General features: G+C 41.6%; 1 protein-coding gene across 1 annotated transcript in view; it reads right to left on the bottom strand.

Annotated features, from left to right (window-relative positions):
- Col28a1 (collagen type XXVIII alpha 1 chain) overlaps nucleotides 1-13,259 on the bottom strand; it is a 162,132-nt gene that overhangs the window by 60,071 nt on the left and 88,802 nt on the right. Inside the window, exons 23-24 of the mRNA XM_057779390.1 lie at nucleotides 9,306-9,374; nucleotides 8,820-8,888 (exon numbers count right to left, since the gene is read on the bottom strand). Coding sequence (XP_057635373.1) covers nucleotides 8,820-8,888; nucleotides 9,306-9,374 — 138 coding nt within the window. The remainder of the gene's footprint in view (nucleotides 1-8,819; nucleotides 8,889-9,305; nucleotides 9,375-13,259) is intronic.

Below are 13,259 nucleotides of genomic sequence, written 5' to 3'. Positions count from 1 at the left end.
TAATTCTTCATTCACACTCCGAAAGTTGGATCCCTGCTAAACTCACTGGGGCTCCAAACTGCACCAGAACGCAACAATTTATTTCTGTCATCATGCTCCCCCTGGAATGAGCAGACATTCGTTCAACTTTCCTCAGAAAAAGTCCACACGACACAGATCCATCTCTACCGCCTAATACTGGTGTGCTTTTGAGGCTCTGGGTGCTAACCATGGCTTCAACACCTCTCTCCTACTGACTGCCAGCCCTGAGTGACTTCAAGTTCCTCCCAGCTTTAAGGATCAGTGTCATACAAAGAGCTGGAAGCAGAGAACATGAATACTCTGTGTCAGACACATTTCTATGACCTGTCCTTTCTTGAGAACCTCTGAAACACCCTTAAAGGAAGTGTCTGTATTGTGTGAGGGCCTCCAGCTACAGCCGGCCAGTTGACCTCTTTGCTGCTTCTTAAGAGAGATGGGGCTTTTATCTGTCAGGGTTTTAATAGCCTCCGACAAAAAGGAACTGCAGGAAATATAGCTATACAAGTTTTATTTGGAATCATTAAGTACATTGTCAAATAGGCGTGATTGATGGTTTCCTTTCCTGGGTTGGTCATCACGTCTGTTGTCCCAGGATATGATGGACAGATTAGTCATGTGGGGCTGGACACCTGTGCTGCCTCTGTGGAACACACCACCTGACCTGAGAAAAGCTGGACCTGGCTCCAGTCTGAACAGGTAGCTCTGCCTGACAGTTTATAAACACAGGAAGAGAAACACATGAACCACAACCCTAAGGATAAAAGACAGGGTCAGCAAACGCCTCAGATACAAACAGCATCCTCATGAAGTACAAGGACAGGTGGAGGAGGAATAAACTGATCTCAAGAGACTTGAACGATAACTCAACCAAATGCAATGTGTGGGCATCACGCAGACCCAACTTATTTGAACAAACAATCATAAAAATTTCATGAGGCAAAGTGGAAAATTTGAACACTAAATATTTGCTACAGTAAGAAATTGTTGGTGTCTTTAGGTTTTATAGTAGTTCCACAGCTATGTTTTGAAAATAAATTCTTTTATTTGAGAGACAAATAGCAAATCTTGATGTGGATGATGTCTGGGGCTTTCTTCAGAAAAAGGCAGTGGAGAGAGAAGTAGGGGTACAGTGGAAATGCTGCAGACCGCATACTGATAATTGAGGTGTAAGCAGTATGCGAAAGCTTGTGTCACATGACTTTTTAAATGCTACAATAGATGGTTTCAACAACATTTGCTTAAATTCATGAACAATATCCAACAAAAATCTCACCATTGACCATGAGTCAGTATTGTCGTCATGTTGTAGGGAAAGAATAGATAACTGAAATGAATTTTTAAAAATAATGACCCCGGGGAGACGTGCACGGGTAGATAGTGAGCGTCACAGACAGAATTTGCATATGTTTCATGCATTCTTGGTATGTACCAAATGTCATATAATTTTTAAAAGAGTTGTAAATGAAGGCATGGTCTTTTTTAATCTCATTCTTTGAAAGAAAAAAAATTGACATGCCACTACTTAACACATGGTATTTTCCTTGTGGTTTTGGTTAAAAGTGTCTTCTCAACTTTTACAGATCATGTTAAAACATGTACATGTGGGGCTGGAGAGATGGATGAGCAGTTAAGAGCACTGGCTACTCATCCAGAGGACCTGAGTTCAATTCCCAGCACCCACATGGCAGTTTATAACTGTCCATAACTCCAGTTCCAGGGGATCTGATACCCTCACACAGGCAGGCAAAACACCAATGCATAAAATTTAAAAAAAAGGAACACATGCCCAAATACATTTGTGAGCAGTATATACTCTATAAACAACAATATCAGGAATCCTATGAGCTACAAATAGACAGATACAGCATTTCACCATGATGACAGAGAAAATATATCATAAATGTGTTATGTCTCTTGTCCCTTAAGCCAAGAGTCCCCTGCAAGCCTTGACATCTGAGGCATGGAAGACAGGTGATTGTATGAGCCTCATGTTGTCACTGAACGCCACTGCTTCTGCCACAGCGCAGAAATGGGACCTAAGCACAAGTGTGTCTACCTGTGGCATTTTCTGGGAGTAGGCTTATTGTCCGTAGATAGAGTACCATTCTCTAATAATGGATTTAATTGGCCGTGTAACGTTGGAGGGTGTTGGAGCCTGCAGAGGGAGCCCTTGTACTAGGAGACAAGGAACAAAATAGCAAATTCTGGGGTTTCTATTTGTAACCACACCACAAGCTTTGTAATCGCACAGTCCAGATTCTACAGTTATCTGCCTTGACTCCCTCAAGAACACAACTGTTCAGATGCCTCCTCTTCTCATTGGCCGCAGAAGGGATGCTGGGGGGTGGTGGGGGGGAGATCTCTCTGTTATTGTCACTGGAAATGGCCATGTTTAGGAGTGATACACACTTGTTCCTGAGAATGAGCTAGCAAGGGTTTTAGCCACCATAACCTTGCAGAGAGGTTAATTTTGACTCCTTTAAAAACAGGCAAGTTCTTAGGCTGGTCATAGACTTTTACTATTTTACAGAAGAAAGGAAAGGAGAATCACGAGCTACTCCCAAATATACTTTTTTTTTCTCATCAGCAAATTTTTGCTGTAGCTTAGAATATAAATATCATTATGAATAATAATAAACATTTATGAAGTTTATCATGCAGCAAGGAATTTCAGGCACTATCTTGGTAATGTTATGAACATCAACTTATTCCATTTGATAAATAAGGAAATTGAGGCTTCGGAAGACATATGACATGTCCAAGCCTATGCAGCTTGATGAAATTCAGAGCCAGGTGTGACTCCCAGAGCCCATTTCCCATTTAGGTTTTTTTTTTTTTTTTTTTGAGACAGGGTTTCTCTGTGGCTTTGGAGCCTGTCCTGGAACTAGCTCTTGTAGACCAGGCTGGTCTCGAACTCACAGAGATCCGCCTGTCTCTGCCTCCCGAGTGCTGGGATTAAAGGCGTGCGCCACCACCGCCCGGCTCCCGTTTCCCATTTAATGTCTGCTAAAATCAGATATAAAAGGGCCACCATCTCCAGAGCCTTCCTCCAGCTGCTATTTAATGCAGAGACCATAGCTCTGTGGCTGTGAAAGCCCTTTTCCTACATCAAGCTAGTCATATAAAAGTAAGCAAAATATCCTGAGTTATAAAAATTCTTCCTGGGTTATAAAAGGTCCACACACCTGTACAAATACCCAGTTGGCTAAGGCTTTCTTTTTATCGTCCCTCCATTCATTGCCATTCCTTGATTCTGTGGTTTACTCCAAACTTTGCAGGGATCTAACCCCAGATCACCTGTACCCCAAACTTTGCTGTTGGCAGACGGCATGGGTTAGTAACTCATGAGTATCGTACTCACGTGTTGTCAGAGTGTCTGTGGAAATTTTAGAGGCTTTGTTCAGACACCTAGATAGGGGTCATGGAACGATTGGTTGACTCATGATGTCATATCCCTCTGTCACTCATCGGCGATGGCCAGTATGCAACCATGGAAACAGTGACAGTTACCAGGGTGATCACCGTGAGAACACAGAAACAATTCAAAAGATCCAGAAAGCACAGCTTTTCAAATTGCTATCACATTTCCTCCTTGCTGTCTTCCGGGCTTTAAATTTCAGCTTCTCTACAATTAATATCCACCCTCAAGCACTTGGTCCCTCAGTTCCTGCTACCTTTAATGCTTGCGGTAGAACTTTGAGGTTTGTTGGTAATTTCTTCCTTTTTTCAAAATCAGTTCATTGAAACTGAACATACGATTTTTCCGGAGCTAAGAATCTCCCTGGAAAGGGAAAGTCTTTCTTAGTCAGTAGAGTTCAAAATTATGCAAACAAGGATAGCAATATTGGCCCTAAGAAGGGAAGAAGAAGCCCCCCCAACTCTACATATTCACTGTATCTCTTCACCCGAGGAAGTTCCTACAGCCTGCAACACTAAAACCACAAAAGGTCTAGAAGGCAACATGGGTAGTGAATGTTCAGGGTTTAGTGTTTGTCTTCAGGGCTGCAGTGATGTGGACATGCCAGGGAAGAGGAATGTAATCCCAGAAAACAACAAGCAGAGAAGAAAGCAGTATGTAAAGCCGCGGGCAGCCAGAAACAGCTCAGCTTTCAAGGATTCAAGGAACTGCCTTGAAAAGTTACCTCATCAAATTTCCCAGGTCCTGAATCTGACATTTTCAGAAACCTTCAAGTCAAACTCCCTACCCTTCAAACTTCATGTTTCTGGCTTTAATTATTCCTGTTGTGAACTTGTGGCCCATTCCTTGCCATTTTAAAATATAATCTTATTAATTCTTTGAAAATTTCATGACCGTGTGTTTTGATCATATACATCCTCCAAGCCGTCCCAGAATCACCCCCACTTCCCTGCCTCCTCTGATTTGGCTATTACTAGGGAGAAGTGGGTTTTAGTCTGCTTTGGAATCCTGAATTCTTAATATTAGTATCCCAAATCCTGCATCCTTGACCGGCCCTTCTTGTCTGAGCCGTTCAAAATGGAGTTCCTTGTCCAGGCCACATCTGCTGATGGAAGCCCTAGATTCCTAATGCATCTCTGTGTGAATTGGCCCTCTATTCTGCTAAAACTTGGTGGTAGCATGCACATATGTGAGCCATTGCAGAGAACAGAGAAGCAATTCAGACTCTGGGAACATTTTTAGAATAATGATACTCAGTGGAATTTCACATAGTCTTGCATTTTAATTTATTACTATGGGCCACTTTTGTCAAATAAAGGATGCATTTACAATACTCAGTATTTAAAGTTTGGGGGCAATGTTTAACACTTTTGGGGCTGTGTTTGTGCTTATCTTTGCAGTTTACACAACCTGGGTTTTGATGATGGAAAAGTGATTTGAGGACGGACAGCACTGGAGACTGAGTGCCGGGGTCTGGAAAGTCATTCTGTCTCCTCTAACTTACTCCTCCACTCCATCTGTCACTCAGCAGATTCATAGCTTCCCTCCCAAACACAAAACATACATGTTATAATATGTTTACATTGTAAAGAGGCAAGTTGTTCAATCTCTGATCATTAATTTCCTTCTCTGTAAAATAAGGGAAATGTTCAAAATGCAATATTTTAGGAATATTTAGGTAATAAATACAAATTATAACCATTATCATAATTCAAAAAACAATAATAACCCAATAATATTTCTGTCCACATATGTTCTTTCAACTACTTGATAGCTAAGTAGCCCTCGGAATGCCCCTAAATCCAGGTTAGTTTAAAGGATTGATCTATATGAAACCATTCCACAGGTTTGGGTACCTTGACTTTTCCTGGCACTAACAGAATAAGAGGACCAGGCAAGACGAATTTGCCCTGGAGGAGCTCAGGGAGCCGCCCCAGTATTTTATTTCAATAAAGCCAGAATCAAACTCCAAGACAGGGACTTACCTGACGGTCAATTCTATCTCATCTCCTGGCTTTTCAGGGAAAGACTTAAGAGCAATGACTTAGCTGCAGCCCCTAAAAGGAATCTGAGAGCACCTCAAAACTGTCTTCAAATCACAGGGCTCGGTGAAGGGACGCAGGCGGAGATGTGCTGGGTCTCTGAGAATGACTTCCATCAGAGTGGGTTGAGACATGAGGACACAAAATGAGCTCTTTCCCTCAGAAAGAGACCAATGCTCTGACTCTTCCCAGTGTATTTCCAGGTAGACCTTCAAACCTACATCTACTGCTGTCCTTGAAAATGTTTATAAGAATTTTGAAATAACTCAGAAATTCTTGCCAAAATGTGATGGTCTATAAACATTTTCCACTAGGGGAAAGCAGAGTTCCACAGGGTGCTAGATGCCAGGCATTGGTTTTAATATGCTTTGAAACACAGAAGCTTTGATTCTAATGTTTGTGTCATATGCTATACATATGTGACCTTAACTAAATATCACATAAACCATCATAAATTAATCATCAGCCTTAATAGTTTCCTCATTTCCAAACAGATTTGTTTTGCAAGTTCATGCCTTAAGGCCAAGGCTTTAAGGTGACTACACAGAGTTTAAATGAAAAACATATATCAGGATATAAATGTGGATGGACACGCACACACACACACACACACACACACACACCTCTATATACTTATAATTTCTCTGATATTTTAATTCAAAGTAACAGAAAGGTTTATCATATATTTGGGTACTAGACTTCTGTTGCTTTATTGACAATTTTTGGTGATTTGATCTCTACTTTATTGGGAAGATGAAGTTAACCTAAAGTCAACTTTTTCCAAATATCTCCCTTACTCTCCTCATTTATGTCTGTGTATGTGTTTGTGAATATGTGTGCTTTCACAGTCTTCTCTAGAAGGGAAGGCCAGATGAGACTTAGGGCCTCTATGTAAAAGGAGAGATGATTTTGAACATTATTTAAAAACTAGTGTCTGCTTCCAGAATTGTCTTTATTTTCAAATCTATGATTAAAAGTTTCTTTGATTCCAACATGAGTTCATGCTCATATCTCTTTCTGAGCTGGCATTCCTGTGGCTGACACACTCTGCACAGGAAGAAACAGAAGACAAAGCAGAGAGGGCAAAGGCAGCTCAGAGAAAGGATGAACAGAAACAGGTAGATTCCAGTTTGCTTCCCCCATCACCCTCTACTGCTGGAAGCAATTTGGAGGCCAAGATGAGTTTTGCTCACAGTTTGCCTTCTGGAAACACATTTGCTACTTCTAAAATCAAAAAGGTAAGATAAAATTTTGCAAGTAAGAACACTTTTGTTAGTATTTTTGCCAAAAATAATTAAAAATGTGAAAATACTAGAGATTTTTGCAGTATTGTGATATACAAAATCGTTCAGAAAATACCTTAGTCTGTATATTAAGTAATCTGACAGAGAAGAATATTCACAGGGATTAAATTTCAAATGTTCTTTATCTGCGTGGTTATTAATACTAAAAACGAAGCAGTAACATAATAACTTAATATAATAATATTTTATAAGTATTCATAACCAGCTACTCTTTGAAAATATCAATGGCCATATGTTTCCATTGCAACACAAACACAGCCAAGTATAGATTTAACATGTTTTATTTCATATCTTATTTTAAACAGAAATAAGCCTCTGCTTCCTGTAGGGAAATATCTAGTATGATAACAGAAGAGTTTACCAATGTTTCCCTTGGAGCAGGGAGCAATGACACTTATATACTGAATCTTTCTATTTTATTAAATTTTAATGTTTTGATAGATGCTATGTGTTAAAGAAAATAATGACTTAATATCTAAATACAGTATGGTTTGTTGACAACAATAAGACTTCTTAAGGATCTGAGTCAAACCACCTAAACTTTGATCAGATCATTTCAAGTTCCACATATAACATTTTTGGGGCACTTTCAGCGACACCTCTCACTGGGATTCTCACAGTTACCCCAAGAATTCCATCTGGGGCAGATGGGAAAATAGTTCTTACAGATGCTCATTATTGCCAAGGGCCTTTAATCTTTTGTTCTCCTTGGGTCTGACAGGAGAAAAGAGCACCTGATGCACCATAGGGGAGTGGTCCATAAGCACCCGCTGCACCAGAGGGGAGTGGTACACAAGCATTCTCACTGCTAATTACTGCAGCAGAAACAACAAGAAAAGTAACAATTAGCACTAAACACACACATACCATCTTTCTGCAATGACCTAGAAGCTAAGTGAATAGCTGAGTAGTCAAAAACAAACTTCTCTCCCTAAAAGCCCTGATTATTCATTCACATCCCATTCACTCAATAGACTTTATAGCTGAGTGATAACACTTTATTCTGGAGTCAAGAGGTTGGCAGAGACTACAAAGAAGATGCCTACAAGAAACCTTACATCTCATGGAACTTACAGAACACCAGTAATGATAAATAAGCACCCAGAGACTGACCCAGTCTACACATGAAACACATGTCAAAGGGAGGCAGGGATGTTTTATAAGGGGAACCTGGGGGAAAACATTAGCTGAGGCCTAAAGATCTGGCCATGACCCTGAAAGCATGAGAGAGTTGTAAGGATAGCAGCCCAGTGTGACTGCTGTCAGGGAAGGGAAAACAGGCAGAAGCCATGTCAGGTCATAACGGCCACTAAGGCTGGGAGAGGTTGCTGAGCTTCATTCCAAGACCAGAGAAGCCACCAGAGAACTTCTAAGAAGGACAGCATTTACTCTGATTTAAGAGGGCAGATCTGGAAGGGTCAAGCTTAGGGGAGAGGCCATCTTGGTACCCAGGCATGTCGGCGATTTGTCTGAGGAAGCTGCAGAAGGAAACAATCCAGACAGCAGGTGCTTTCTGAACGTGAAGCTGCCAGAATGAAGCCGAGAAAAGGAAAACTGTGGCCAGGAAGGGACCAAGGATGACTAACTTCTTGGGCTACACAGCACTGCCCTTTACAGAAACACAGGCTCAGAATTAAGGGCTCTGGTTTGCATGTTAGGTTAAAGACATCTGTAAGAAGTTGAAAGATCTGTGTAAGAAATTAGATACATGAAAAAAAGCTTAAGGAAGGAAGGCTGGAAACTTGGATATCATCATCATAAAGATAGGACAGAAAGGGGGACAGGAAGAGAAGCTAGGGAAAGAGCAGGATGGAAGGAGAGAAGAGGGCTCTGAGATGAACCCGGACCAGGTACAGAAGAAGAAGTCAATCAACGTATTTATGGGCGTGTTTTCCGGGAAATCCAAAATCCATGGGTAAGGGTGAATAACTCATCAATAATTCTATATATCACCATTCTCCTATTGTGTCACTTACCAAGGCTCCCTGTAAGCACTTTCTAGAAACTGGCATTGCCCTACTGGAAAAGTCTCACCTTTGCTCCAGTGTCTCCCACACCACGTAAGCCCATTGGTCCAGGGGGTCCTGGCATTCCTCGAGGTCCCTGAGGTGACACAGTATGAGAGGGAATAAGCATCCTTGTAGCATGCTCAGAAAAGTGGAGGGAGGGAGGAAGGAAAGGAAGGGAAGCAGAGAGAAAAAAGAATAAGGGAAGGAGGGAGGGGAAAAAGGAGAGAGGGAGGGAGGGACACAGAGGGTGGGATGGAGGGAAGAAAGATTTCATCACTGCTACAGCTGGCTGTGTAGCTTATAGAGCTCAAAGGTTCCCAATGCAAAGAAATTATAAATGGTTAAGGAAGCAAAGATGCCAATTAAGCCCAATTTGGTCATTACATTATATATATATATATATATATATATATATATATATATATATATCATACTATAGCCTAAATATGTATATTTGATATGCATAAATTTTAAATTATCCCTATGAAAAAGGAGGCACAACCACACTTACAGCCACACCAGGATAGCCATCGCCTTTGAGTCCTGGAGCACCCACTGGTCCTCGGGGACCCTGGGCACCCTGCAAAAATTCCAATACCGAGTCATGATACTAAAGCATGAAACATCTTAGCAGAGCTTATGCTAAACAAGAATTCAATAAAACAAAGATGGATTTGACGAGGCAAAGGAAACTTTGGAGAATAGCCTGCCACATTTACCAGTCTCTCATCTCCTCAAAAGTCCCGTTCATTTGAGAGATTGGGTATGTGGTGTGAAAGTAAGGAATATATGAACCATTACAAAGTCTTCAATAGGAAATATGGGTCATGGGAATTGGAAAACAGCTTTTGTTAATATTTTAATTAAAAAATTATACAAACACTTAGTGTATCTCAAATCAGGGAGAAATATAAACATGAGAAAATTTAGGAACTACTATGTTGGGGGGGTTAAAAAAGAATACATAACTGATTTGACTGTAGACTGTCAAATACAAAGAGCCTGACAGATTGGGTTATGTCTACTGTCTTCCCCTGTATGCCAAAATGACAGAACACTGAGTCACCCAAATGGACATTCAAATAGGCTGAGTTATAGAGCGGGGCCCTGACTATTTGCTGTGAACCTCGACACTGTGGCTTTAACTGGCAGCCATCCACTCCTATACAGAGGTCAGGGAGAGGTGTCATCGTCCTTTTGACAGCAGCATCCTGCAATTTTATTTTACAAATAAAAATCCAAAACATTTCGAGCAGAGTAAAATGGGAGGAGAGGACGGAAAGGACTTGAAGGACCTTTTTGGAAGGTGTATTCAGTCCACAGACCTGTATTTAAAACAGTGTCTTTGCAGCACACCACAGCACTTGCTACTGTGATTGTTAACAGCCTTTGTGCCCATCACTTGCTTTGATAAAAAGCTGCCTATGCTTTAGGTTGTCTATTTATTATTATTTTACAATAGGGGGAAACTCTAGTAACAGGTCAACTTTTGTTTGTCATGAATGCCAAAGCAATGGTACCTTCAAACTTTTCCTTTACACACAAGCAAATTCTGAGATCAAATTGTGATTATCCCAACCCAAAATGTTGCCCTCAGTCCAGCTCTCCACTGAGACTAACTCCTGACAAGGAACGAATGACTGACTAGGGAAGGCTAAAAGCTGCAGGCTTTTAAGCACGTTTAAGCACCAAGAAAGTTAAATTTAGTTTGAGAGCCATGAATGCAGCAGTTGTCTTTCCTTGTCAATCCCAAGAGTCTGGGGTTTACGTGGCTAGCCTCTAAAAGGGTCACCTTTAGAGACTATTTGACCGTTTATGAAAACAGTGCACTGTTTGCCACCAGCACAAACTCAAGATAATTTCTTAAAGTCACAGTGTAATAGGGAGCAAGATCAAGGTACATCCTAACGGGACATGATCACTACCAGAATCAGCTTGCTAAGCCATTCTGACTACATTTAACATAATTCTGGCCATTCCTGTATGAGACTTTTCCCCCAAATAAGGTGCCATCTCTGCCCATGCTGTGACAGGAGAAGACCAATGAAACAAGCAAATAAATAAAATATTAAATGCTCCCTGGTTATGCTTAAAAGTAAAAAAAAAAATCCAGTTTTACTTTTGGTTTTTATTTCTGTGCTCTAAGCCAATGATATATCAGCAGCAGCTGGAAGCGATTAGCCAGCCGCGGGTACTCAGCAGAGGAGGGAGTACAGACACGCATTGCTCACATTTTCTCCCTACGGGTCTTTGTCTTCTCTCTTGGGGAAACTGTGTTAACTTTGTTACTCCTAGCCTAACTAGTGAGTTGCCAAATTGACAGGATTTGGAATCACAGGGAGACAGGCTTATGCTTTTGTCTTTGAGAGAGTTTCCAGAGAGTCTGCCTGAGGAAGAATGATTGGCACCATCTCATAGACTGGGGTCTAGAGTTAAGAAAAGGGGGAAAGGAAAAGGCTCCGTGACCACCAGTATTCTCCTTTCTCTGCTGCCTGATTGGACAAGATGTGAACAAAATCTTGCCACCATGATTTCCTCACCATGATGGACTCTGCTTCCTACATCATGAGCCAAATGGGACCTTTCTGACCTTAAATTGCTTTTTCTCGGGTATTTGGTCACAGCCAGGAGCAAGGCAATGAATCTAGGAAGTGTCTTTCATCAAGACTAGGGACATACTTTTATTTGGGACACCTCATAATAATTCTTAAATAGAATTTTGCCATTTTGCCTTTCTTTACTTAAATCAAGAAAATGTTCTATAGAAGCAATTCGCATTGACCTGTCTCTCATTCAACAGAAATCAGCACAAAAGCTGATTTTGAAATGGGTATTAGGGCAGGCCTGAGAGTTCCCTGAAGTAGCATGTAAAATCAAATTAATGTGCCAACCTTATATCAGACATTTAAAGGAGCTTGTGACCCTGAAAAGTGTGAACATGACTATACTGGGAATAGAGAGCACTAAGAACACCTCTGGCGCCCACTAGGGGAGAACACGGCTGAAGGGGTAAGAATCTTAAAGTATCGTTATTTGCAATGCCCCATAATTATCAGCAGATAGTAAGTGAGGCGTACTGTAGCAGTGCATTGCCATGCAGAGGTAGGAGTGAGGACGGATAACCAGCACAAAGCACGGAGTATGAACAATCAGTTATCAAAGTAACATGGAACTGTCCCACACACATAACTAAACAAGACAATGTGGAAATGATATTTTGTTTATGTTTTAACAAATAAAGCCTGCCTGAAGATCAGAGTGCAGAGCTAAGCCTCTAGAGGTCAGGGAGTGGTGGCTCACACCTTTAATCCCAGGACTCTGTTAGTTCAAGGCCACCCTGGGCCACTAATGGTTGAATCTGTCTAAAAGAGAAACAGAGCTCACACAAAGGTGATCCCAGCACTTGGGATCCCAAGCCTTTAATCCCAGCACCAGGGAGGTGGAGACAGGAGATATGGCTGGGTGGGGAGAGGAATATAAGGTGGGAGGAGACAGGGCGGCAGCACAGTCTAAGGGTTTGGAGGGGACAGATGGAGTCTGGAGATGCAGTCTGAGGACGGGATCACGCCTTCACTCTGAGCATTGGTAGGGGTAAAAGAACTTTCTAGTGGCTGGCCTCTCTGCTTCTCTGATCTTCAGCAGTAACCCCTATATCTAATTTTGGGTTTTCATTATTAAACCAACTAGAATTTGTGCTACATAAATCCATAGTTTCACATGGGAAATTAGACATGTTTCCTTGAGTCAGCTCCATAGCCAGGATCCCAGGAGCAGGATAAACAACCTGGCTGAGGTTGTCTGATTTATAAGAAAAACCTGACTCTTGAAAGCTTTATGTGACAGGAACCTGCGGTCTTGGGCAGACCAGAGCAGTTGTGACTCCAGTGTCATGGAAAGAGTGTTTTCTGACAACGGCCGAGTCCAACAATTTGCCATTAGAGCCAGTGTCCCTTAAGTATGTGTAAAATAAAGCTGCTGCTTATTCCTTTTCTCTTCCCTGCAAAGGACATAGCCTCTTGACATTTATTTCATTAGCAGAGAAACCTTACAAATAAATGATCAGTCTTTTTAATGGGATCTTGAACATCTTCCAAAGGTCTATGTGTTTGAAGTTGGTCCCCAGCCTGTGGCCCTCTGGATCCCTAGGGTCTAGCTCGAGGGATTAGGTCACTGGGAGCATTTCCTTTAAGAGGATATTGGGGCGCTAGTCCTTTCCTACTTCTGTTAGCTCACTGACTGCCAAGAGGTAAACAAGAATCTTCTATCACATATTCCCACCTTGATGTGCAGACCTCAGGCCAAAGGGACAGAGGTCCACAGCCTGACAACTCTGAAACCATGGACCAAAATAAATTTACAAGTTGATGATGCACGTATTTCATCGTGGTGGCAGAAAGCTGGCTAACATGTTAGGGATCAAGTTCCCTTTTTCCTGCTCCACCTCCCCCCTCTTTGACTCCTCTTC

Source organism: Chionomys nivalis, chromosome 1, assembly GCF_950005125.1.
Source record: "Chionomys nivalis chromosome 1, mChiNiv1.1, whole genome shotgun sequence".
NCBI lineage: Eukaryota > Metazoa > Chordata > Mammalia > Rodentia > Cricetidae > Chionomys > Chionomys nivalis.
Note: the sequence above shows the minus strand (reverse complement) of the source record. Positions and strands in the feature narration are given on the sequence as shown.